General features: G+C 45.7%; 2 protein-coding genes across 11 annotated transcripts in view; both read left to right on the top strand.

Annotated features, from left to right (window-relative positions):
* The window catches only part of nlgn2b (neuroligin 2b), a 58,942-nt gene extending 52,266 nt beyond the window's left edge, over positions 1–6,676 (top strand). For both annotated transcript variants that reach the window (XM_047805157.1, XM_027158561.2), the window contains 2 exons: positions 2,002–2,217; positions 2,369–6,676. In XM_047805157.1, the coding sequence (XP_047661113.1) occupies positions 2,002–2,217; positions 2,369–3,050 (898 nt within the window). In that variant the 3' untranslated portion in view covers positions 3,051–6,676. The remainder of the gene's footprint in view (positions 1–2,001; positions 2,218–2,368) is intronic.
* Positions 6,677–8,237: 1,561 nt separating this feature from the next.
* Positions 8,238–24,853, top strand: part of gigyf1b (GRB10 interacting GYF protein 1b) — a 26,854-nt gene continuing 10,238 nt past the window's right edge. Inside the window, exons 1-26 of one of the 9 annotated variants that reach the window (XM_047804600.1) lie at positions 8,238–8,358; positions 9,445–9,824; positions 10,470–10,536; positions 10,866–10,995; positions 11,123–11,218; positions 11,303–11,417; positions 11,502–11,604; positions 11,770–11,969; positions 12,053–12,270; positions 12,488–12,593; positions 12,680–12,859; positions 13,069–13,211; positions 13,438–13,672; positions 13,790–13,956; positions 14,061–14,158; positions 14,307–14,392; positions 14,648–14,712; positions 14,814–14,954; positions 15,056–15,232; positions 15,713–15,894; positions 16,008–16,186; positions 16,410–16,573; positions 16,710–16,754; positions 16,857–16,968; positions 17,547–20,057; positions 20,148–21,165. In XM_047804600.1, the coding sequence (XP_047660556.1) occupies positions 10,502–10,536; positions 10,866–10,995; positions 11,123–11,218; positions 11,303–11,417; positions 11,502–11,604; positions 11,770–11,969; positions 12,053–12,270; positions 12,488–12,593; positions 12,680–12,859; positions 13,069–13,211; positions 13,438–13,672; positions 13,790–13,956; positions 14,061–14,158; positions 14,307–14,392; positions 14,648–14,712; positions 14,814–14,954; positions 15,056–15,232; positions 15,713–15,894; positions 16,008–16,186; positions 16,410–16,573; positions 16,710–16,754; positions 16,857–16,968; positions 17,547–17,614 (3,045 nt within the window). In that variant the 5' untranslated portion in view covers positions 8,238–8,358; positions 9,445–9,824; positions 10,470–10,501 and the 3' untranslated portion in view covers positions 17,615–20,057; positions 20,148–21,165. Of the gene's footprint in view, positions 8,574–9,444; positions 9,825–10,469; positions 10,537–10,865; positions 10,996–11,122; positions 11,219–11,302; positions 11,418–11,501; positions 11,605–11,769; positions 11,970–12,052; positions 12,271–12,487; positions 12,594–12,679; positions 12,860–13,068; positions 13,212–13,437; positions 13,673–13,789; positions 13,957–14,060; positions 14,159–14,306; positions 14,393–14,647; positions 14,713–14,813; positions 14,955–15,055; positions 15,233–15,712; positions 15,895–16,007; positions 16,187–16,409; positions 16,574–16,709; positions 16,755–16,856; positions 16,969–17,546; positions 20,058–20,147; positions 21,166–24,853 lie in introns of those variants that run through there. The other 8 variants (XM_047804599.1, XM_047804604.1, XM_047804603.1 and 5 more) reach the window with 8 other exon arrangements.

Raw genomic sequence — 24,853 nt, 5'->3', positions numbered from 1 at the left:
GGGCAAAATACCAACTCATTCAAATATGTTAAATATAGTCAAATATTTTCAAACACCAGCAGGGTACAGGGTAATGACACGACCTCACTAGACCACAGGGTGGTACAGACCTGAGGAACGCAACCATGGTCAGGAACCAAGCTGCAGAGTGGAGACCGACCAGGGCTAGAGACAGGGACTGAGAGGGTCCAGGGCTAGAGACAGGGACTGAGAGGGACCAGGGCTAGAGACAGGGACTGAGAGGGACCAGGGCTAGAGACAGGGACTGAGAGGGTCCAGGGCTAGAGACAGGGACTGAGAGGGACCAGGGCTAGAGACAGGGACTGAGAGGGACCAGGGCTAGAGACAGGGACTGAGAGGGTCCAGGGCTAGAGACGGGGACTGAGAGGGACCAGGGCTAGAGACAGGGACTGAGAGGGACCAGGGCTAGAGACAGGGACTGAGAGGGTCCAGGGCTAGAGACAGGGACTGAGAGGTACCAGGGCTAGAGACAGGGACTGAGAGGGACCAGGGCTAGAGACAGGGACTGAGAGGGTCCAGGGCTAGAGACGGGGACTGAGAGGGACCAGGGCTAGAGACAGGGACTGAGAGGGTCCAGGGCTAGAGACAGGGACTGAGAGGGACCAGGGCTAGAGACAGGGACTGAGAGGGACCAGGGCTAGAGACAAGTCAAGTCAAGAAGCTAAGGGACTGAGAGGTACCAGTGCTAGAGACAGGGTCTGAGAGGGACCAGGGCTAGAGACAGGGACTGAGAGGGACCAGGGCTAGAGACAGGGATTGAGAGGGTCCAGGGCTAGAGACAGGGACTGAGAGGGTCCAGGGCTAGAGACGGGGACTGAGAGGGACCAGGGCTAGAGACAGGGACTGAGAGGGTCCAGGGCTAGAGACAGGGACTGAGAGGGACCAGAGCTAGAGACAGGGACTGAGAGGGACCAGGGCTAGAGACAGGGACTGAGAGGGTCCAGGGCTAGAGACAGGGACTGAGAGGGTCCAGGGCTAGAGACAGAGACTGAGAGGGACCAGGGCTAGAGACAGGGACTGAGAGGGACCAGGGCTAGAGACAGGGACTGAGAGGGACCAGGGCTAGAGACAAGGACTGAGAGGGACCAGGGCTAGAGACAGGGACTGAGAGGGACCAGGGCCAGAGACAGGGACTGAGAGGGACCAGGGCTAAAGTCAAGTCAAGAAGCTAAGGGACTGAGATGTACCAGGGCTAGAGACAGGGACTGAGATGGACCAGGGCTAGAGACAAGGACTGAGAGGGACCAGGGCTAGAGACAGGGACTGAGAGGGACCAGAGCTAGAGACAGGGACTGAGAGGGACCAGGGCTAGAGACAGGGACTGAGAGGGTCCAGGGCTAGAGACAGGGACTGAGAGGGTCCAGGGCTAGAGACAGAGACTGAGAGGGACCAGGGCTAGAGACAGGGACTGAGAGGGACCAGGGCTAGAGACAGAGACTGAGAGGGACCAGGGCCAGAGACAGGGACTGAGAGGGACCAGGGCTAAAGACAAGTCAAGTCAAGAAGCTAAGGGACTGAGATGTACCAGGGCTAGAGACAGGGACTGAGATGGACCAGGGCTAGAGACAAGGACTGAGTGGGACCAGGGCTAGAGACAGGGTTGAAATTTAAGGGGCTGATTTAGGGTAGAAACAGAAATTAACTGCAACATGAGTCAAGATCAGTGGATCAGTGCATGAAACAGACAGACAGTCTTGAGACAGAGACTGGGGGGGGGGGGGGGGATAAAAATGCAAGGTTTGGTCCATACCTGGACTTTAAACGGGGACTAGGACTGAATTACACATCACAGCATGGACTAGGATTTGATCAGTGATTTGGACCCTTAAACCGTACAGTAGCTCATTTTGATTTAATAGAAAAATCTATCTTTCAGTATCATCTGGGGTGTTGAATGTAAGATGTATTACAGAGTCATTGCATGCTACTGTATCTGCTGCTCTTCCAAATGTTTCATTTGCTATTTTCTGGTTCTTTTAGTGACCCAAACATCCCAGTTCCCCAGGATACCAAGTTTATACACACAAAGCCAAACCGCTTCGAAGAGGTCGTGTGGACTAAATTCAGCTCTAAGGACAAGCAGTACCTTCACATTGGCCTGAAGCCACGTGTAAGAGACAACTACCGTGCCAACAAGGTGGCCTTCTGGCTTGAGCTGGTGCCACATTTGCACACGCTACATGAGGAGATGATCGGGTCAGTTGCACACAATGTTAATGGACTGTTTAGTGTCTTGAATTAAAAACTGTAGAATCTTTTAACGATCAAGTACATAAGACTTCCAATGGAATGAAAAAGATTAGATTGTAAAAGAAAGATATTAAACTAACCATATTTTTATTAACAGCTCTTCTGGTGCAACCCGTTTACCACCATCTGGCGACATCCCCCACAGACCCGGACGGAAAAATCCAGTGCTGAATCCGAATCATCCTGGTACACGCCAACCCTCGGTTTCCTCCACGTACCCACCGGATACAGATATAGAACCGGAAGGTTCGGAGCGCCCGCGCCTGTCTCCATTCCCAGAGGTAGCACGCGACTACTCAACAGAGCTGAGTGTAACAGTAGCAGTGGGTGCATCTCTGCTGTTCCTGAACGTCCTGGCGTTTGCGGCACTCTACTACAAACGTGACAAACGGCACGAAATGATGCTGCTGCAACAGAGACGACGCCATCGGCGTCTCTCGCCCCAGCGTGGCACTGCTGGGGCCCCGATTCCGGCGACAGCCATCGCTGTGGGCAACGACTTGGAAGAGGAGCTCATGTCATTAAGGATGAAGCAGCAGAGGGCTGAGTTGGACCTGGAGCCTCTTCGATGCCCGCCGGATTACACGCTGGCACTAAGGAGGGCACCCGATGATGTGCCACTCATGATGCCCAGCACCATTAGTGCCATGCACGCCTTCAATACATACCCCCCTGCTCCTGGCCACACCCCAAATCCAGGCCCTGCCCCTGGGTCCAGCTCTAGCTCTGTGCATACCAACAATGCTTTGCCCCATCAGCACTCAACCACTCGTGTATAGTACATACCTCGCCAAGCTTTTAACACACCTAAGGACTAGCTGCACCAGGAACGGTGCTCTGCAGAGGTAATACGTTTTGTCCAGTTTGGGAACGTAAAAGGTCCAGTCCTGGAGTTCTTTAGTCCGGCACAGTTTGGTGATATTCACATTCAAAGGTAAATCAAACCATACTGGACTCCAGAACTTCAGGAGGAGAACTGGGAAACTGTAGCCTAGTGGTAGAAAGTCACAGTTACTGGACATAGGTCCTTCTCAGAGATCTTGACCAGTCCAGTTGCTTTGACTTCCTCCTGCTAGACGATTTAACGACTCGGAGGACAGAAAACCTTTATAGTCATCTACAACACATTCTCTTATCTCTTTGAACTGCTGCAGTCTTCGTTTTCTCTCTTTACGCAAAGGAACAGAGGAGGAGCCACTCAGCTGGCCATCTTGCCCTCAACCTCCTATCTACAATCTCCTGCTTTGTGTTATTTTTACCCACGCTTTGTTGCCGTGTTGCGTTTTTCTCTCCATTCCCTTTTTTTTTTTTTGGTCACGTCCTTCACCTGATGCAGAACTCTGCTTTTTGAACGAAACACTTTTATAAATGGAGAGAACCTCTATGTGATATGAACTATCACGAACGTTGTGTAGACATGAATGAGAAAAAGAAAAAGATTTGAATATTTAGTTTTTACCAGCATTTCTGTGCCAAGTACTGTGATATCCATCTGATCAGACTCTGAGTCCTGAGGACAGACTTGGATCCGGAGCGCATCTGAGGACCGCATTCGTGGAATTTAGAAGTCACTGAAAAAGTGCCAAAATCTTGTTTGCTTTTATTTTCTTCTTCTCTCTCTCTCTCTCTCTCTCTCTCTCTCTCTCTCTCTCTCTCTCTCTCTCTCTCTCTCTCTCTCTCTTTTGCTTTTGCACTGTTGCCGGTCTGGGACGAGATTTGATCCTATAAGCAGAATATCTATATTAAAGTCTAAATATAGAATTATGAAAATTTATATCTTGTTTGCTCTCGGGGAAAATTTGCATGATTTATTTTTAAAGAAAACAGACACGCGCACGAGATTCCTCTTGTTTTATTATCAGCATCCTATTCTTTCATGCTCTGTCTCTCTCTGTCTCTCTTTTTTTATGTGTCCGCTATATCGTGCACATCGTTCGGAGATTCTTTTCCTTCTCTTGAGACTTATCGGAAGCATATCAGGAAAATGGGAACCGATTACCATCATAATGAGAAAAAAGGATGTATAGATCCCTTTTAGTTCACTTATCAAAAGCTGGAAATCTCGGGACCGCTGAGCATCAAGGAAGGACTTATCGACGCTCCAGCATCCCTCCATCTCTCTCTCTCTCTCTCTCTCTCTCTCTTTCTCTCTCTCTCTCTCTGCCTTTGTTTATACTGTATATTCCACTACATTTACATTGAACTGGCACAATAAGGAATGAGATCCCGTTCTTTCTCTTTTTCTCTCACGTCCAGTGTTTCCTCTCATTCCTGTTTTCCCTTCGATTTCTCACTCGTGTGCAGTCAGGGTGCTAAAGAGACCGCACGTAAAGACGAGGAATCCATCGACAAGGATGTGGACGGAGGACAGAACAAACTATGAAGGACTAAAACAACAATCATGAAGGTGTGTCCTCGTTTCTGCGCTCGTCTCATCGTCATCTTTCTGTTCGCGTCTCGTTTCCGGAAAACACTCAGCGGATGGATGGATGGATGGATGGATGGATGGATGGATGAATATAAAAATCTTGAGGGAAACAAACAAAAAAACAAACAAAAAACAAACAAAACCTACAAACTGTACATTTTTTGAAGTTGTACTAGATGACGCGGTCTTTGTAAATATTCTGTTACGTTGTTTGGTTTTACAGGTGAGCGGCCGAGCGGCTCTCGTGAGAACAGGTGCAAGTTGAGTTTCTTATTTTTCCTTGATTTACGGACCGTTTTTTCTTTCTTTCTGTCTTTCTTTCTTCAGCACGTAACGTGAACATGCTTGTCCTGAGCCTCGGAGTTAGAACTCAATGACACGACACTCAACACTTTATCGTGAACGCTTTAATGCATCATCAGTACTCAGTACATTAGTGTACAGGAGGAGGAGTTGGAGCTAGAAGCCTGAAAAGCACAGATGACTTCTAAACGTCGTGGTGTAGGGTCACGTGACCTCCGCAATGTCGTTACACAGGGTCACGTGACCTCCACAATGTCGTTACACAGGGTCACGTGACCTCCGCAATGTCGTTACACAGGGTCACGTGACCTCCGCAAAATAATTACACAGGGTCACATGATCTCTGCAATGTCGTTACACAGGGTCACGTGACCTCCGCAATGTCGTTACACAGGGTCACGTGACCTCCGCAATGTCATTACACAGGGTCACGTGACCTCCGCAATGTCGTTACACAGGGTCACGTGACCTCCGCAATGTCGTTACACAGGGTCACGTGACCTCCGCAAAGTCGTTACACAGGGTCACGTGACCTCCGCAATGTCGTTACACAGGGTCACGTGACCTCCGCAATGTCGTTACACAGGGTCACGTGACCTCTGCAAAATCGTTACACAGGGTCACATAACCTCTGCAAAGTCGTTACACAGGGTCACATGACCACCGCAAAGTCATTACACAGGGTCACATGACCACCGCAAAGTCGTTACACAGGGTCACATGACCTCCGCAGCACGTAATTCTCTTCACCTCCAAAAAAAAAAAAACAGACGAATGTCATAACGTTACATCACTGTCTCCTCTTAAGTCTTTTATTTCTTCCTTTCTTTCTCTTCTTTCATCACTTCTCTCCAGAACAACACATTAAAACATTTTTTTCAAAATAGAACTTTTATCTTTCTTACTATCTTCTCCACCTTTGTTATGTGTGTGTGCGCGCGTATGTGTGTGTGTGGGTGTGTGTGTATGGGTGTGTGTGTATCTGTGTGCGCGTGTGTGTGTTGATCAATGTAACCCGACCGTGTGATGATTTATTTTAAACTCTAAAGAGCGGTGAAGTCGCTGCGTCTCGTCTCGAACCTTGAAGGTAATGATGATATTTTGAAGCGTTCACGTTTAATCTCTTGTATTTAAAACCGAATTGCGATTCTTGATCATCGTCCGTTTGCTTTGATCTCATGACACTGTGGCCGTGTGGTCGTGACTCGAACCCGTTACGGTTTAAGTTAAAGGAGACCCGAAGCCTCTCTCTGCCTGTTAGATTTCAGAAATAGAGAATTTAAACTGTCCATATTTTTGTACAGAGGGACTGAGAGGCAGCGGACAGACTCGTAAAGCACACTGTCACCAGGTCTCACGGTGATCCTCTGGTCTGCCGTGTGTGTATGTGTGTGTGTGTGTGTGTGTGTGTGTGTGTGTGTGTGATGGGGGAGGGGGGGTGATGGGGTAGAGATATATTACAGATATTTACTAAGTGCACCTGCTCTAATATTAACGCTGGGTTGCCAAATATACACCTGCACCTGTTGCTTTTCATTTTGTTCAGTCGCAGCGACTCGGGATGAGAGTAACGTGTTTGGGAGATAAACGGAGTTCCTATTTCTATTTCATATAAAGGCTATTACACACTGTATGTTGTGTATATGAACTGGAGAACATTAAAAAGACGTTATAAAACACACAAGTGTCTCTGAGTCCTTACACACCCACCCCTGCACGAGACACGACACACAAGTTAATGCAGATGATGTTTAAACTTTAAACGTCCATTAATTATCATGATTAACATGATAACATTAACATGATCTTCTCCACTGCTAGATTGTAATACCGGCTTCGTCCTGTAGAGGGCGGTGTCTCTCAGTCTTACATAACCTAACACTATTTTATCCTTTTTTGTTGTTTAGTTTTCTCTCCTCTCTCATTAATGTTCTTTTTCTTCTAAATTTCCTCTATATCAGCTCAATAGTTTTTGTTTATTTGTACATTTATTTGCTAAATGACTTTTTTGAGAGATATTTTAAGCATTTTGCCAATGAAGCGTGTTTGTGTGAGCGAAGTTTGATCTGCTTTACAAATATAGAATTTTTCCAGACACTGTAAAATACCTTCAATACAATTTCATTTGATTTCAGAAGCATTTTCATGGCACTAAGTTAGCTGTCGTTGTGTTTTTCCTGTAACACATTGTGATGAAGTGATGAAGCAGTTCTGACCACTTTAAAAAAAACAAAAAAAAAAACAACTAAACACGTTTCCTTTATTCTAAATGTTGATGATTTACACACACTGCAGGTTTTGCAGTTGCATTACAAGGTTGATTGACTACTTCTATAGAATTAAGTATATTTTATTGCCTTTCAAATAAACCTCTGAAGGCCTCAAAATATCCTACATCCTGTTGAAGGGTCCAGTAAGGTCCAATACCAGCTCCCTCGATTTATCGACGTTTCCTCTGCCGATCGGTTATTAAAAACAAATGCATTTATCTCTGATGGAAATCCTCATATGATCGATAACAGCACTGAGCTAGATTTATGTATCATTCAGTAAGAAATCTCACCCTAGAGCTTTATACTGTACAAACACAACCTACAGTACCACGTGTAATTCATCATTTACAGATTACTTAGTTATTTTACTGATTTTACTCAAATCTGTCGTTTTCTTTTAATATCTTAATTAATAAATAATTCATTATTTTAATCATGTTTTAAAAGATCAATATGAATCATTTCAGTACTATCAGTTATGCACGATGTTAATGTGCTCATGCTTTACTTTATGGAGTATTGCACTGATGCAGGCGTTAATTGGCTTAATGAATCAGGGAAAGAGATTTAATTGAAATTTATTTATTTATTTGTTTGTTTGTTTATTTATTGCATTGATCATAGAAAACTGTGATGAAAAAAAAACCACGACCTGTCTAACCATGAGTGTGAAGTTAATGGAAGCATTTTGATCATAAAATGAGATCTGTGGATATATTTATAAATCACCACAAACTATTTCCACCTTCTGCAACTTCTGTTTTTTCCCCCAACAAAGGCAAGTGGTTTGTACCCCAGGACGCCATGCTAACCACCGGTTTGTCCCAACATACACTACGCACGGCCGAATCCCAAATTGCTTCCCAATGTTCATGAAGTGCACCACACTTAGTGTTGGTGGCTATTTCTGTAACGCCCTATGTAGAGCACAGTTATAGATAGTAAGCAGGAATTTGGGACACAGCCCGAAACGTGTTCGCTGATTGGCTGAACCGTGGCACGTGATCCGCGTTGAACAGCCATTTTTGTAAAACACAAACAAGACGAGACAGAAAAACGGCGAGCGTAGCAACATAAAGAAAAGTAAATATTCACTTAATTATCGTGTTCGTGGAAGGTAGCTGCAGAAATTATATATATTTAAGTCGATTTTTTCAATTACTGCGATGCACGCGCTTGCAAAAGGAATAAAGTCGTAGATAAGTGAACGTAAAGGCGTTAGCTGGTTCGGCTAGCATGCTAACGGGCGCTTGCTAGCTAGCAGCCTCCTGTTTTGTTCATTTTGCTGAAGGAAAAAGGTGAGAAAAGCACGTTTATTTGTCAGGATTATTCACGCAGAGATGTTTGGTCGAGTCACAGACTTGCACTCGTGCGCTGAACGTTTGCAAAAACACGACTGAGAACGTTGACAATAGTGTTAAGGTGTTAAGGCCTTGAGTTGATCCTCGGGGTAAAGTTTAAGAAGGGGCCGGCGCAGAGTGATGTAGGTCGGTGTGGGGTTGGTGCTACACTCCGCCTCATCGTTCACGGCTCACTTGTTCGTTTAGAATTCTGGGTTATTTCCTCAGCGGCGGTTAATAAACACTGAATACGGCTAAATTAACCTTTCACACCTTTCACACTTTAACAACCGCTATAACATTTCTGCACATTTTTTTGTAAACGGCAGCATTCTTCCAGGCTGCGTCCCGAACAGCGGTTCTGTCTGTAACCTAGTGCACTAGAAAGGGAGCGAAAGGTACGCGTTTATACACTATGTAGGGAGCCTACGTAGGAAGTCCACCGCGATTTGGGACCGAGCCCAGTTCATTGGGCAGTGTACAGTCGAAAAATCGCCATGTTATTAAGTTATAAAGTAAATCACAGTCCACTGGTCACTTGTATTATATTTTATCTTAAGCATGCGCTAGCAAAGTTGTTTTAATAATTGTGTGTTATTTATAGAGATAAATGAGTGTAAAACGGTTGGGTTTGTGATGTAGTTTATAGACGTCTGAGGTTTTGTTTATTATAATGTTCCGATTCTGTTATTAGGTGTTTTTCTGTCTTTAAGTGTGTAATGCATACAAATAATTATAGTTCACTCAGTACAGTAGTCTCACACACACACACACACACACACACAGGTGACCACTGTACACTTAAGTTGTCGCTTTTTCCTCCCTGCAGGTCAAACGAGACAAAAGAGAGAAGTGTCTGGAGAAAGTGATTGTATGAAACACAACTAAACTGCCCCGAAACACTCGCTCATATCCACCTCCACTTAGTGTGTGTTTGTAAAGCAGAAATTCTGCCATTTTTTTTCTCCCCCTTTTTCCTTTGAGCTCTTCTATTCAGTGTTTGGCAGCTATCAGTTGACTGATCTAGAGCTCAGAGAAGCATCAAACACAAACACACGCACAGCAACATACAGCGTCATACAGTCGCAAACACACACACGGTGCCATACGGTGTCATACATCCGCAAACACACAGCGTCTTACAGCATCAAACACACACACACACACTGCATCATAGAGCATCATACAGCAACGCTGCTCCTGTGAAAGGTAAGCGCTCTACAACCAGCTCATCTTCCTGTGACACACACAATCCCATCAGACAGCTTGTCTCTTTAGTTTTAGAGGCTAACGCAGCTCACAAGTCTGAGCAAAAGTTTTACTATTTCGAAAAACATATATTTAACATTAACGAAAGCCGTGTAGCGTTCAGAAGGCACGGACACGTCTGGTGAAGTAGGTGTTAGCAGAAGGTTGTGAGATCGAGGCCCAGTACCACCAAGTTCCTTAAGACTCTGATGTACAAGGGATGAGCACCAAAAGTGACCACCGAGTGCTGTGAATGTAATTATGGATAAAAGTTTGTGTCAGGTTCTGAGTGCTTGTGGTTTGCACGTCAACACGTCACTGGTGCAGATTCTCACAGATAGATAAAAGGCCGAAGTCTCATTTATTTATCAAAATGACTGAAAATACCAAACAAGTGTCAATATTCCATCATACGCTCTAATGTCATATATTTATTTTTCTCTTTATTTAAAAGCGTTTTTGCTGCATTAGGAAGTTGAGCTGTTGTAATTGTAATCAAAACACTTCTGCTTTCACACATCGCTCTCACATGCTGGTCTTTCTGTAAGGGTTTTGTGTGTAAATGAGGTGTTAATCCTCACATAAACACTTTGTTTTTCATGTCAGCAGAACATTCGAGCCCCAAGGACGAGGAGAACATGACTGCTGAGACACTTAACTTTGGTCCAGAATGGTAATCCTTCTCTCTCTCTTTCTCTCTCTCTCTCTCTCTCTCTCTCTCTCTCTGCGCCCCCCCCCCCATGTTTACTTCCCCATCCTATGAGGAAGCAGATGTTTCCTGAAGGTCGGCGCTGTGTTTTGAATTAGTTTAGAGGAGTGATTTATGATCAGCACGTGTGTAGCTCATGTAGGTTAATAACATGTATGATGATGCTGCTAAAGAGATTTATTCACAAACCGCACTTTGGCTTTCATCGTGTTATGTTTTATATTTTATATTTTGTATGTACAGACATTAGACAAAGACAGCAATCAGTGTGTGTGTGTGTGTCCTTTCCACAGGCTCCGTGCACTATCCAGAGGAGGGAGCATCACGTCTCCTCCTCCTTCCCCAGCAATGCCAAAGTCCAAGCTGGCCGATTATCGCTACGGCTGCGAGGAGATGTTAGCACTTTATGTCAAAGATGATACGGTGAGCGCGAGAGAGAGAGAGAGAGAGAGAGAGATAGGGGATGACCGTGACACTCTGGGCTACGTTCACTGTCAGCTCACTCTGTGTGTGTGTGTGTGTGTGTGTGTGTGTGTGTGTGTGTGTGTAGGTCCCAGAGGACATGCAGGATAAGGAGTTTGCTGCCATCCTGCAGGACGAGCCGCAGCAGCCCCTGGCTCTGGTGCCTCTGACCGAGGAGGAGCAGGTTAGTGCACAAACCCTGAGCAGTCGTTTCCTCCCAAACACAAGTGCACTCGCTCTATTTATACCTTTATTTGTGTCTCCACAGAGAAACTTCTCCATGTCGGTGAACAGTGTGGCCGTGCTGAGGCTCATGGGCAAAGGGGGCGGAGCTGCCCCGGTGGGCGTATCCCGAAGCAGAGGGACTGCTAGAGGAGGACGAGGTGCGTCTCTCTCTTGCTCTTTCTAACACACACAAGCATGTGAGCACGAAGAATGTCACACAAGCTGCGTTCCTTTTTTGTTAGGGAGGGGAAGAGGAGAAGGAGGGTTCTACCAAAGAGGAGCGGAGGAGGAGGTGGGATTCGGGCGCAGCCGAGAGGTGCACCGCAGCCAAAGCTGGGACGACAGGTGTGTTATTTACTATTATAATAGGAGTGTTGTCATGGTTACGGTGTGAGTAATGAGCTCTTCAGAAGGGTTAGGCGTTCTGTATGTAGGGCTTTTTCTTCTAAATGCAGAATAAAACCTCCAACATCCTTTTCCTCTGGTGATCCCCGTCCTCTCCTGTTTCAGAGGCGAGCGCCGTTTCGAGAAGCCGCCAAGACGAGAGGGGGGACGCGGAGGCTTCGAGGACGCAGGGACGGGACGGAAGGATTACACCCGCTCCGACAGCGATAACTGGCGCACACTCCGTGAGGAGCAGGACGAGGAGGAAGGAGGTGTTGTAGGAGAAGGAGGCGGGAGCTGGAGGGTGGCTGGGACACGCCGTGATGGTACACACACACACACACACACGCTTTTATATGTGGTTGTGTTTAGTTACTGACTTCTTCTTTACTCTCACTTTGTTTCTCAGACGGAGGCCCACGCTCAGCCGGGTGGAGAGACCACGTTAACGGAGACGGGAGACGTAGAAAGTTCGACTTCGATTTCCGGGAAGGTGACGTGGTCCGGCGGAGGTCAGGGAGTGAGGGGGGAGAGGAGGAGAGAGACGGGCTGCCAGAGTGGTGCACTGATGAAGAGGAGGGTGAGATGGGCACCTTCGATTCGTCTGGAGCGTTCATGTGTGTTAAGGTGAGGCAGAGTTTGATGAACAGGTGTGTGACATTGGGGGCGTGGCATGTAGATAAGTGTGACTTTGGGGGCGTGGCATGTAGATAAGTGTGACATTGGGGGCGTGGCATGTAGATAAGTGTGACTAATCTTCACCTTTACTGAAACACTGAGGTTAGAGGGACGTCTCTGATTGACGGCTGCAGCAAGTTTATGAATTATTTGATTTTCTCTTTAGAAGGGCTCGAGAGACGCCATCCCTGAAGACCAGGAGCTGGAGTTCGAGGCTCTGGAGGAGGAAGACGAGGCCGAGCGAGAGAGGAAGGACGATTCTGCTGATAAAGGTAACCGATGATGTTTAGTGGTGTATTGTGTATACGAGTAGATGGCGAGGATGTTTCACACTCGTTCCTCAAACTGTCCTTTCCAGTAGAGGACATCGAAGCGTCTGTTGCGTTCGACGACGGAGAGATAAAACCTACTGCTTCTCCTTCTCCTCCTCCTCCTCCTCCTCCTCCCTCCATTTCCATCTGTGCTCTCAACTCAGAACAGGAACCACACCCACCTTGTGTTGCTCCGCCCACAAAGTTTAGCCTCCAGATGAACGAAGGTATTTACACGAATACAGTCACTTTCATGAACAACTGCAGTCATAAAGGTTCCTGATTTTAAAAAAAAATTACTTTTTATATCCTATAAGTTTGTCCACAAGACGGATGTTTAAACATAGACCTTTAGATTTAAACCCAAATAATAAATCGCTTCATGTAGTAAAAGTGTGTAAATCTCTGATCTTTAAACATGAGGGATGTGTTTCAGAAGCAGCTCCAGTAGGGGGCAGCACTCAGCTGACTCGGAGCTCTCCTCCTGTCCCGACTGCCTCCCCTCCCATCACCCCCGCTGATGTCCTGCCTCCAGGTGGCGACACTGAGGAGGAAGACGGCATGACGCACATGCAGCAGGTGTGTGTGTGTGTGTGTGTGATGAAAACAGTAGATTAAAGCGTTTGTTTTTCTGAGAAACGACTTGATCACATCAGCTAACAACTTGATATTTTGTAGGCTGTCTCTATTTTAATATAACGTTCTGAGCGTTAGCGTCAGGTTTGTTCTTTAATATAATTGTAGTAGGGGTTTAGTTTGCGTGGAACCTCTGAATGGTTCCTAATGTCACTGATGTCGTGTGCAGGAGGCGGAGAAGATGGTGGCGTCTCTACAGGACACGTCTCTGGAGGAAGAGCGTTTTACACAGGCCTTGCAGGAGAGCCATGGAGTTGCTGTGACTCGCACACACACTCTCCCCACCACACACACACACTCCCACCCCAACACACACACCCTGCCTCACTCCGCCGGCGCCCTGCCGCTCACCCACGAGTCGGCCATGAAGTGGTTCTACAAAGACCCTCAAGGAGAGATCCAAGGTAAGGAACTTTCATTTAATTTGAATGTTTTATTGTATTATAAATGATAGTATTTCTCACTCGTGTGTGTGTGCGTGTGTGTGTGTGTGTGTGTGTGTGCTCACACCCCTCCCTCAGGCCCGTTCAGTCCAGTGGAGATGTGTGAGTGGTTCCAGGCTGGTTATTTCCTGATGACTCTGCTGGTGAAGAGAGGCTGTGATGAAGGTTTCCAACCTCTGGGGGACGTCATAAAGATGTGGGGACGTGTGCCTTTCTCTCCAGGACCCTCACCTCCTCCCCTACTGGTGAGGGCAACAAACACACAGACGTAGGGATCCTTATGAAAATGTGGAATGTTGTAGTTTTTAGTAATAAGTGTGTTTGTGTGTGTGTGTGTGTGTGTGTGTAGGGTAACATGGATCAGGAGATGTTGAAGAAGCAGTTGGAGCAAGCAGCCACAGCAGCTCTCTACCAGCAGCTCCAAATCAGATTTCAACATATAAACAGGTACCTGCGCGTGCACACACACACGCACACAGACTCTCTCTCTGTCTCTCTCTTTCTCTCTCTCTCTCTCTCTCTGTCTTTCTCTTAGTCTCTCTCTGTCTTTCTCTTGCTCTCTCTCTCTCCTTAACGCTGCCCGTGTGTGTTTCAGGTGTGGTGAGACAGGAATGTTGCCTGCTATGAACCGATCCGTGCCAGAAGCCTGGGACATTCATACCTCATCCTCACAGACACCGGGTGAGGTTCATTCAGCTATATACACACTCTTATACACACCTCCAACAACACAGCTAGACACACACACACTTTATTTAGGACACAAACTTGTAGGAACACTTTCTACAGAACATTACATTTAGGAACAGTTCATGTGTTAGACCACATGCACACAGTAGCCACATGTAGACTGACAATTAGCGTTAAAGCTGACAACATGACCATACCGATGTCCTCGTTAGTGTTCTGCTCCTTCACACACACTCTGTCCTGCAGGTGCTGAGGTCGGTCTGTGGGATTTGAACTCACCTCAGGGTCCAATGCTTGAGCAGCTGCAGAAAGTAAGACTGGTTTAAGAGTCACCTCTGTCTTTATATCCACGCTTAGGTGTGACCTTTGTGTTGATTCATTTAATTAAAAAGTGTGTGTGTGTGTGTGTCAGCTCCAGCAGGAAAGGCGTGAAGCTGAACTCAGGGTGAAGAGGGAGGATGAGGAGCGAAAGCGTCGGGAAGAGAAGAGAAGGCTGCAGGAGGAGCAGAAGAGGAGAGAGGAGGAGGAGATGTACAGGCGCAAACGTGAGCAGGTACAGAGACTCAGTCATGTGCACTGAGATCCAGCTCGCACTGATGGATACTGAAGAGTGTGTGTGCGTGTGTGTGTGTGTGTGTGTGTGCGTGCGTGCAGCAGTGTCGTCAGCAGGAGCTTCTGATGAAATTGCTTCAGCAGACTCAGCAGCAGCGGGAGGTGCAGGGAGGTGCAGGCTGGAGCTCGGCTCAGACAGGGTCGCTCTCTCTGGGTAAAGCTCAGGGAAAGAACCTCGGGCTCCTGGAGCAGCAGCAGCAGAGAGCTCAGCAGCAGAGGGTGAGGCGTTACTACACCTTCACATCTTAGTCATGCTGTAACCGGGCAAAACTCTGACCCAGATAGTTGCCCTAGTATGAGTTGTGGCCAAAAGGAGGCAAAGCCCGTGAGCTCGGGGCAATACAGTGAACGTTTATGTGGGTTTTACTGCACCGACTCCGGTCTACTGTGTGTGGGGAGAAATCTGGCCAACAGCGTCATAGTCTGATATTACATCTGCTGTTCGGCTACAGAGGGTCATTTTATACATGTTGTGGTTAGTGGTGTGCTGGGGGAATTTTTAAACCCCACCCCCCCCCCCCCCCCCCCCCATGTGCCACCCACCTACCTGGGGGTACTGTGGCACCCATTGAACACTTGAGCAACACTTTAAAAAGACTCTGCATTTTCTTCAGACACTACAAATATTTTTGCTGTAGCTCAAGATTTGTTTTGTGATCATTAATTGGTGTGTGTGTGTGTGTGTGTGTGTGTGTGTAGCTGTCAGTGGGGCAGTGGAGTGACAGCTCTGTGGGAATGTGGACTGGAATGGAGGGAAAGATGAGCAGCACCAATGGCGGCGGCGGCGGCAGCAGCATGGGCATCTGGGACGAGGCGATTAAAAACCAAGTCAACCACCGTAACATGGGCATGAAGCACAGCATGAGCAGCCCCTCATTCAGGTAAACACACACCTACACACACATCAGTGCTTTGTCTAGTACAGTGCGCTAGCTCACCTGCCTATATTAAAGATCGTGTGTGTGTGTGTGTGTGTGTGTGGTAATAATGCTAGTAGTACTAGCAGCAGTGAGCAGTACATGCTGAACCGTCGGAAGCGGACAGAAGAAGAGGAGCGTCTGCTGAAGCTGTTACAGGGCATGAAGCCTCAGCAGGACGGATTCACCACGTGGTGTGAACAAATGCTGCACGCTCTCAACACCTCAGCCAACAGCTCATCCTCCTCTGTGGATGGTAACACACCTTAACACACAGCCTCTGTGTGTGTGTGTGTGTGAGAGAGTGTGTGTGTGAGAGTGTGTGTGTGTACACCTTTTTTCAGTATGTCAGTATATAAGTATTATTTTTAAAATATTAAATCCATGATCTAAATGTTATTTTGTATAAGATCTCTGTGTGGTTTGAATGAAAGAGCAGTCAGTCGGTCACCAGATCTATAAATCTGCTGTGTGTTTAGTGGCCACCATCGTGGCCTATCTAAAGGAAGTGGAGTCGCCGTACGAGGTTCACGACTTCATCCGTTCATACCTGGGCGACACGGTCGAAGCCAAAGAGTTTGCGAAGCAGTTCCTGGAGCGCCGCGCCAAGCAGAAGGCCAACCAGCAGAGACAGCAACAGCAGGTCACTATTCACCTGTGTGTGTGTGTGTGTGTGTGTGTGTGTGTGTGTGTGTGTGTGTGTGTGTGTGTGACACAACCTCAGAACTCCTGCATGAATTATAACCTACTTTATTATTACTGTGTGTTTCTGTGTCCAGCTGTGTAAAGAGATCGCAGGACTGAATATGAACTTCCCCTTACAGGTAACAGCAGAAAACAGCAAACATTCGGTGTTTTACAGTATTTTAGGTTTTCATGCACAGAAACGGCCTGATTTTATAACCCCGGCGTCTGATTGTCTGCAGTCTGTGTTCCAGACGAGCCACGTAAGTAAAAGTGGCAGCATGTACGACAGTCAGGGAGGGAAGATGAAGAAGAAACCCAGCCTGATGCTCCACACTGATCCCAGCATCCTCGGTGAGTGCAACACACACACACACACACACACACGCTAGCACCTCTTAATACATCAAAAGCAAACGATTTCTCCTAAAAACTTCGAAGGCAGAAAACAAAAGAACCGTATTTGTATTTTTCAGTCTTATTATGCAAATTAGACGAATAGACGACACCGGAGGTCGACGCCCTCGTACCTCTAGACCCCATACACCGTTTTCTGTAAGACGTACGAGCCGTTTTTGCTGGACGAAGGTCGAGTCGTGTCTCCGACTCGCCGTCGGAACGTTTCGCCGCCCCGAGATGTTAGAAATCTTCTCAAGTCGAACGAATCCGTCGCGTACGATGTCGATGATCATCTGTTTAAATTAATCGTCAAGGCAACAGAATAGTCATCCTACATAAACCTCACTTCATGAACACATGTCAGGGTTTCTGTGTCTCCTTGTTGTGTTAGTACAACAGTGCGCACGCACACACACACACACACACCGTTCTTTCACACAGCAGTGAATAGTCACATGATCTTGCAGGAAATTTATCCTCATTTCGACATAAATAGTAAATGTGTGTGTGTGTGTGTGTGTGTGTGTGTGTAGGATACTCGTTTCTGGGCTCGAGCGAGCGGATGATGCTGGGAGAGATGGAGGCGGTGGAGGATTACTGACCCAGCAGAACCTTACTTGAGTCTACCTGAGGCCTTAACCTGGAACAAACTAGCAGACGAATGTGCATCGCTCCCTCGTTCTATCACTCGCTCCCTCCCTCTCTCACCCACTCTCTCGTTATGTCTCTCGTCCAGACGAGGACAGAGAGTGGATCAGAGGTACGGTGTGTGTGTGTGTGTGTGTGTGTAGGGAGCTCTCACACCTCTTTGTCTAAGCACCTTAACTAAGCTATTGCACTTTATTACCAGAGTTTCAATATTTGAAATTGAGTTGTTGTTTTGTTTTTTTTTGGGTTTTTTTGTGTGTTTTTTTTTTAAACAATGCGCAAACGTGTGAATATATCGTTACATATATTATGTGTAGAACTGTTTGTATACAAAAGTGTGTGTGTGTGTTTAAGTACGTTTATGACGGGAGTGTGTGAACGCATTCTCTAAAGACAAACACTGTCGTATTATTTTTTTTGTTGTTGTTTTCATACGAAAGCTATAAAATTGAAAAACTTGAACATTTGCACTTGTTTAAGAAAAATGTAAAAGGTTTAAAAAAAAGAAACAAAACAAAAAAAAAACAAACACAAAGTTAGACGAGTGATATTTTTCAGATTGTGTGAGCGATTTAAAGAAAAGTCTGCACAAAGAACTTTATTACCGAGCGATATAAAGGAAACGCCATGTTTTTATTTTGTTCAAGAGAAATTTTTATATTTCCTCGAAGTGTGTGTGTGTGAGACATGTGTGTGTGTGTGTGTGTGTGTGTGTGTTAACCCGGCTTTCACTTGTACATAGGTTCTATAAGAGACAGAAAAGGTGTGTGTGTGTGCGCTCTTCTGCCTGCGTCCCGTCTGTGGTGCTGTATTGCCTTTTTTTTTTTTCCCTTTTATTTTGGAGGACATTTGAGTGTTAGGTCTCGTTCCAACCCTGTCTTTAACCCCCTGCTGTCGCCATCTTAAGCACTACGTCGGCCCGAGCGACAGATTAGAGTCCACACTCGTTCTGTATCTGTTAGCGGTGGCTGGATCTTATTCTGTCTCCTACTGGCCAATCTTCCTAAACAGCAGGTTAAGTGGCGATGTTCAGGTTGGAACGGACCCCGCGTTCCTCCGTTAGCTAGTGTGAACGAGCACGCAGCTCCGTAGCTGTTATTGCCCCGTGGGGTGACGGAGCGCGCGCTCGGAGTGAGACGTGTTTATAGCGTAGCTCTTCTGTTCTCCTCAAAACACCATGAAACTGTGTAACATTTATTTCTCTCTATTTTGGAGGACCATATGTGAACTAATTGCCTTGTGTGTGTGTGTGTGTGTGTGTGTGTGTGTGTGACAACTTTAATTTTCATTGCTGTTTAAGAAAAAAAAAGTATGAGGGATTTATTTTTTTATTGTTGCATACAAAGTATTTGAACCTTCTGTGATCTGATTTGGAGCACTTTCAAGGCTGCTACCTTATTGTTGTCATTATAGATTTGTTTTATTTCATTTCAACTGCTTTTGTTTTCTTTTGTTGTTGTCGTCGTTGTTTTTTTGCAACCTTGGGAAGTTTATTACAAATGAATGTATTGCTAAAGATGTGTAACGGAGCGTCGCGACAAGCCCGGAGTCTTCACTCACTTCAAAGTCCGACGGGCTTTTGACCAGAAAATCCGACGTTTTCAGAAGGAAATGTCCTGTCGTTCTTCCAGAACTTTCTCCAGCAGTGAACCTCGGGCCAATCAGAGCCAAGGACGTGCACCGTGTAGCAGTAGAAGATTTGACTTTTATTTTTCGTTTGGGGGGAAATTCAAGAAGTGTTGCCCCATTTTCTGCCTAATCTTCAGTGAAGACAGAGACTTTTGAAGTCCGGGCTGAGAATTATTCTGATTATTATTATTAATATTATTAATATCGGTACTTGATCTAGAGGAATTCTGGAGTTATATTTTTTACAAAAGAAGAAGAAAAACCAGACGTGTAAGTAGCAGCAATAAGGACATGAACACGTGTGAGGACGCAGGTTCTCATGGAGACGTGGACTCGAGTCTCGTACTGCGTCCTGGACGAGAAAAAAAAAAAAAAGCCCTTCGGTCTCAGTCGACCCGGGCGTGAGGTGGACCGGAGTCTCCTGCAGTTTTCAGCTTTCTTGTGGACTCGAGTCTCCTACACAGGTAAAAGATTTGGAGACGTGGTCATGCATGTGCTACTGACTCCTCCGAGTGGACTCCGGTCTCCTGCCGTGTTGCGGAGGAATAAAGGCGGACAGACGAACTCGAGTCGTCTTTGTCACATGAAGGAAAATCCGACACGGTCGATGAAATCTCCGCAGCAGATCGGCTTCTAGAGGACGTTAGGGTGTTAAACGCTTGGGTTTGGATAGAAACCCTGCAGAGAGAGAGAGAGAGAGAGAGAGACTGCTGCAGGTCCTCGAAGAAGAGGAACGAGTGAAACCAGCAAGTTTCATCGTGAGGAAGGTAAAACATCAGCTTCTTCTCTTTAATACAGACGATGTGTGTGACACTGTGACCGAGTCCTGATCACACTCCTGTATGTTTTATCCACAGTTCCTGCGAAGCCTGGATCCTACTGGAAGGAAGACGTCCCGATCCGTCTGAGGCTTCCCGGCCGGCTGAACTCCATCCTCTCGCCTTCTCGCACACTTCTGTGTTTTTAAGGCATGTGCCGACGATCCGTTAGCAAACACGTCACGATACGCCGCATCCACGGGACGTTAGCCGAGACGCTGGTAAACAAACACGACCGCGCGCTAGAAGAGCGGCTGCTGCGCGAAGAGGAAGTCGAGGTCGGTTTACGACGACCAATCAGAACAAACTAGTGTTGTTTTTTTTTTGTTGTTTTTTTTGCGCAAAATCCAAAATCTCAATCATCCATATAAAAAATGGTTTATCGGCACGTGCCAACTATTTCTCCTTCTTTCCCCTTCTCTGTTTCCTTTTATTTTCATTTTCCTCTTTTCGGTCATGTGACCTAAAAGGGCGGAGCTTAAGTTGAACTCTATCATGACATCACCGGAATATTTTAGCTTGCGAACGAAATTAGCAGCGGATTTTTAACGCGCTGTGCGAGGTGAAGCTAATGCTATCAGAGATCATCAGCGTCGCGCTCATGTAGCTAGCCGACCTGACTGACACCGTTAACGTATGGCATGATGGAATTTCACCTTAAGCTCCGCCCATTTTGTGTATATAAAGTACGTTTTCTTTTATTTCTGAAAAATGTCCCCCCTTGTTTTTTATTGCCATGCCTTAAACTGTACAGTGGGCAATTTTCTTAACTTGCTAGCTCACGTGAGCGTGTATCAACAATCTGGACGCAGTCGCACCCTCGGCTGTGGGACTCGGCTCTGTATATACCGTTTCCAAGCTACGAGAGTTTTTAGGTATTATCAAAGTTTGCGAGCAGTTTTAGCAGGAAAGGACGTTTGCCCCGCGCATGCTCGATCCCTCTCTCCGCCAGCGACAGACGAGTGGACGCCGCAGGCACGGAGGGCGGGGCTAGTGGAGTTTACGCTTTGAGAAGAACAAACTATGTTAAACATAAAATAAAGTTTTAAAGCTTGAAGCTGTTTTCTGTTTGGATTGTTGTAGCTTCATGTTTACTGCTTACAAACATTCACCTCTAAAAGGAACTCTGCACACTTTTAGTAGTTTTGCTGAACTACACCTTTAAGTTTTCTGTTACTGTTTAGGGACATTTTTACTTTAATAAAACACAACTAGCTCAGCACGTTGTTTCTCATAGTTAAAAGGGTGTTTAATCACATCAATAGCTTTATGCAGCTTATGCCAAGGTACACAAGCATTTACATTTAATTTGAATGGATGGATGGATGGATGGATGAGCAAAATAAAAATGAACCACTTTCCGTGGCAGTGTATATAGTTTGTATGGATTTCTGCATTACAACGTGAGACTTATTATTCTAATTTATTTGAGTAATTTAAGTATCAGCAGGTGTGTATAAGGTGGGTGTAATTTCACTGGTCTCCCGCTAGGGGAGTATTTTCGAGACACGTTTATGTCGAAGTGAAGATTTAACAGCAGAATTTGGGATCTTGGAAATCGATGTATATCTAGAAATAACGGAGTTGAATTTAATTCAGTGCTTTCAAATCTATTCTAGAGTTCTGTATAGAATTTACTGAGTCATGCTGAAGCCAAGTGAATAGGTCATTTAGGATGTTTTATTAGTGTTACTCATAAGAGTCGTGATTAGTAGGCAGTGGGTTTTTTTTTTTTTTACTTAATACAAAAATTTACAATTGATTCAAAGTGACGAGAGAGAGAGAGAGAGAGAGAGAGAGAGAAAGTTCTGGCAAACTGATGCTTTTAAACGAATCCTGTACGTGAATCATGATTTGATTCATGGGTTCATTTAATATAGAAACGTGAAGACCATCATGTTGAAACTCGTACAGTAGGTGAAGAATTAATAAGAATAATAATAAAGAATAATATTAAGTGATAATAGTAATAATACTGGTAACTGCATTTTATGAATCAGTGATTACTACAGAAACACTTAGCTAATAGTTAGTTAGATTATCAATATATGTAACTCAAATTTTCCAGGTTTTATTAATATTCTGCGTCCCTTCCGTGAAATTTCAACCGTAAAATAACAAAACATAAAGCTAAACCTATCGACCACCACTAGATGGCGCTGTCCGAGTGTCAACGGTCGGTATCATAGCAACGCCGTAACATATGTACCCTAAATTTTACTAACGATTCATCTTAAAGAACCGACTCAAAAAAGCTACGGAGAGAGAGGGGGGGAGAGAGAGAGAGAGAGAGAGAGAGAGAGAGAGAGAAGCATTAATATAATGGTTTATGTTGGAATTGAACAGGAATCGACTCGCTTTGAAAAGAGTCGTTCAGAAAGCAAAAGTGATTCATTCCGTGCACGAGTCGCACATCGTCGTCAGTAGTGCGCGAGGGCTGAGGGGTAACGCACGGAGTGGCGCGAGCTCCTGCACGCGCTCAACGTTTCCCCCACTTTCAGTACATAGTGTTTATTCCAGGTGTTTGTGTCCCAGCTGTGTGTTTGTTTGTTTGTTTGTTTGTTTGTTTGTTTGTTCACTCACTATTCCTGACGGACATTTCCGAGACCTGGCTGTTTGGGACAGAAGCTTTAGCCTTCATCTGAGGAGAAGTGAAGGAGAAGTTTTCTTCTCAGTCTGGAGGACCATCACATCTACACCAACACTTTGGTCCACTTTGTCTTGGTCCTGATGAGAGATGTTTTAGTGCTGAAAACTCTTCTGTGTCTACAGACAGAAGCTCTGGAGTGAAGACAAAACCATCTTCTCATATGGGACCGATATGGATTTAATAAAAGTTCATAGAACTCCATTCCTCTAAGATGGAGAAGTTTGTGGAACTCCGCGTTCACCTTTATTTGTTTTGACACCAGAAAACAGAAGGATTTCCGAGTTCTTCTGGTGAGAACCTCATTGTGAAGAACAAAGAAAACGTGAAGATCTGCAGACGCTTCGTTTTTGCGTTCTTTACGTTTCTCGGACGCGATCTTCACACTTTGGTGGCTTTCATACACGTCACACCTTACAGGATTTTATGAACTTAACGTTTCTTGAAGGACCTCTGTGTTTTGTCGTGGTCTTGTGTTAACCAGCTCCGTGTTTATGAAGGTCTTGTGAAGCGGACAGTTTAATAAGCTCTATAGGATGCGATTACATTCACTCTGAAGAATCTCAAGAGCTTCATGCTTTGAAGGATAATGAATTGTAAACACTGAAGGGCTTCATGAACTTGCTCTGATTTGGTCCGATTGTTGATTTTCGTATGCGCTTGTCCTCGGGTTTATTCGGCACGATGGACAGAGGAGCTCACGGACTCTCTGAATGTCCTCACGGACTGACGTTTTTAGTCGTGTTCCTCATGGAGAGCTTAATGGTCACAGCAGCCAACCTGGAGCCCATCTACTGGAACTCCTTCAACAGCAGGTACGTGATCGCACTTTCATCACACTGTGGTCACCTGGAACCTTCTGACTGGACACAGTTTGAGATCCATCCCAGTTATAAGGTGAGAGAAACTGAAGAGTAAACAAACCCAACAATATAAAGGTTACACATCATGATGCCGTGGTCTGATCTCATGTTGCCGTGGAACTCCACGCTGTGAGATCTAAAGGCGTCTCGTCTCTGAGACTTTTCTTCTCGTTACACGGCCCAAAGCGATTCGATTACAAAGTGAATCATTTTCATTAAATTATGTTTAACTTTTATCAATTTATTGTTACTTTTTTTTTGCTGTTCCTTAAAAGTTCACTCCAGAAAAACGTCATCACCGTGTACACAGTAAACTCCTCTGTGCTGAAGATGACGGGAAAGTCGCTTTTATGAAAGTCGTCTACAGACCAACAATCACGTGTTTATTAAGGCTATCGCGTGGAGCCTGAGCCGTACACGCCCCTGTGAACCAGCTGTTACCATAGAAACGATACGGCGTCAATTAGCGAGTGCGTTAATATAACGATATGATGAGATTTCAGGGCCGACGAGGTCCGAGCGGTCATCACGTAAGCGTGTCACGTGTCTGAATATTGGGACGGAATTTCCAGCTTCCTTGTTTGTGCTCAGGAAAATGATTTTAATAGAAAACCAAAAGCACAGAGTGAAGGAACCGAGATGAAGAAGCTCGAGCACAAGCTCAGCAAGATGTTCTTTGGTTCCTGAAAAGGTCAACTCATGTCCCATCTCACACACACACACACACACACACACACACACACACACACAGAGCTAACAACTCCGCTTTGCATGCTAATTCCGAGCACTCGTAAATGCTGAGATGTTTTCGTTAGGTAAAGGGCAAGTGTGGTAGAAGTGGAATACAGAGATGTCCTCCATCTTGGAGCAAAAGGGAAACGATTCGTTTTCGAACACTCGATTCGAATCGATTCGTTTGTACGTGTCGTTTGTACGTGTCGTTCAAACCAGAGAGAAGCAAACTAATAGAGTGTCACGTTCGCAAGATGATCCGTCGGTGCGGCAGCAAAGAAGGAAATAAATGAACACGAGCACCATCACAGCGTGAGGCTTCATCACCACCTTCATCACCACCCTGGAGCTCAGCTGCACTGAGAAAAGGGCAGAAGTTCTGCTGGTGTTGCTGATATATTACTGACGCTTATTGTGCTGGAACACAGAAGCGTGATCGTGAACAGATCAGACAAGAGCACGTGTCAGATCCACACACAGGAAACACGACTGTAAGTCCGACA

Source organism: Tachysurus fulvidraco, chromosome 20 (genome assembly GCF_022655615.1).
Source record: "Tachysurus fulvidraco isolate hzauxx_2018 chromosome 20, HZAU_PFXX_2.0, whole genome shotgun sequence".
Lineage (NCBI taxonomy): Eukaryota > Metazoa > Chordata > Actinopteri > Siluriformes > Bagridae > Tachysurus > Tachysurus fulvidraco.
This window is presented reverse-complemented; position numbering and strand designations above follow the sequence as displayed.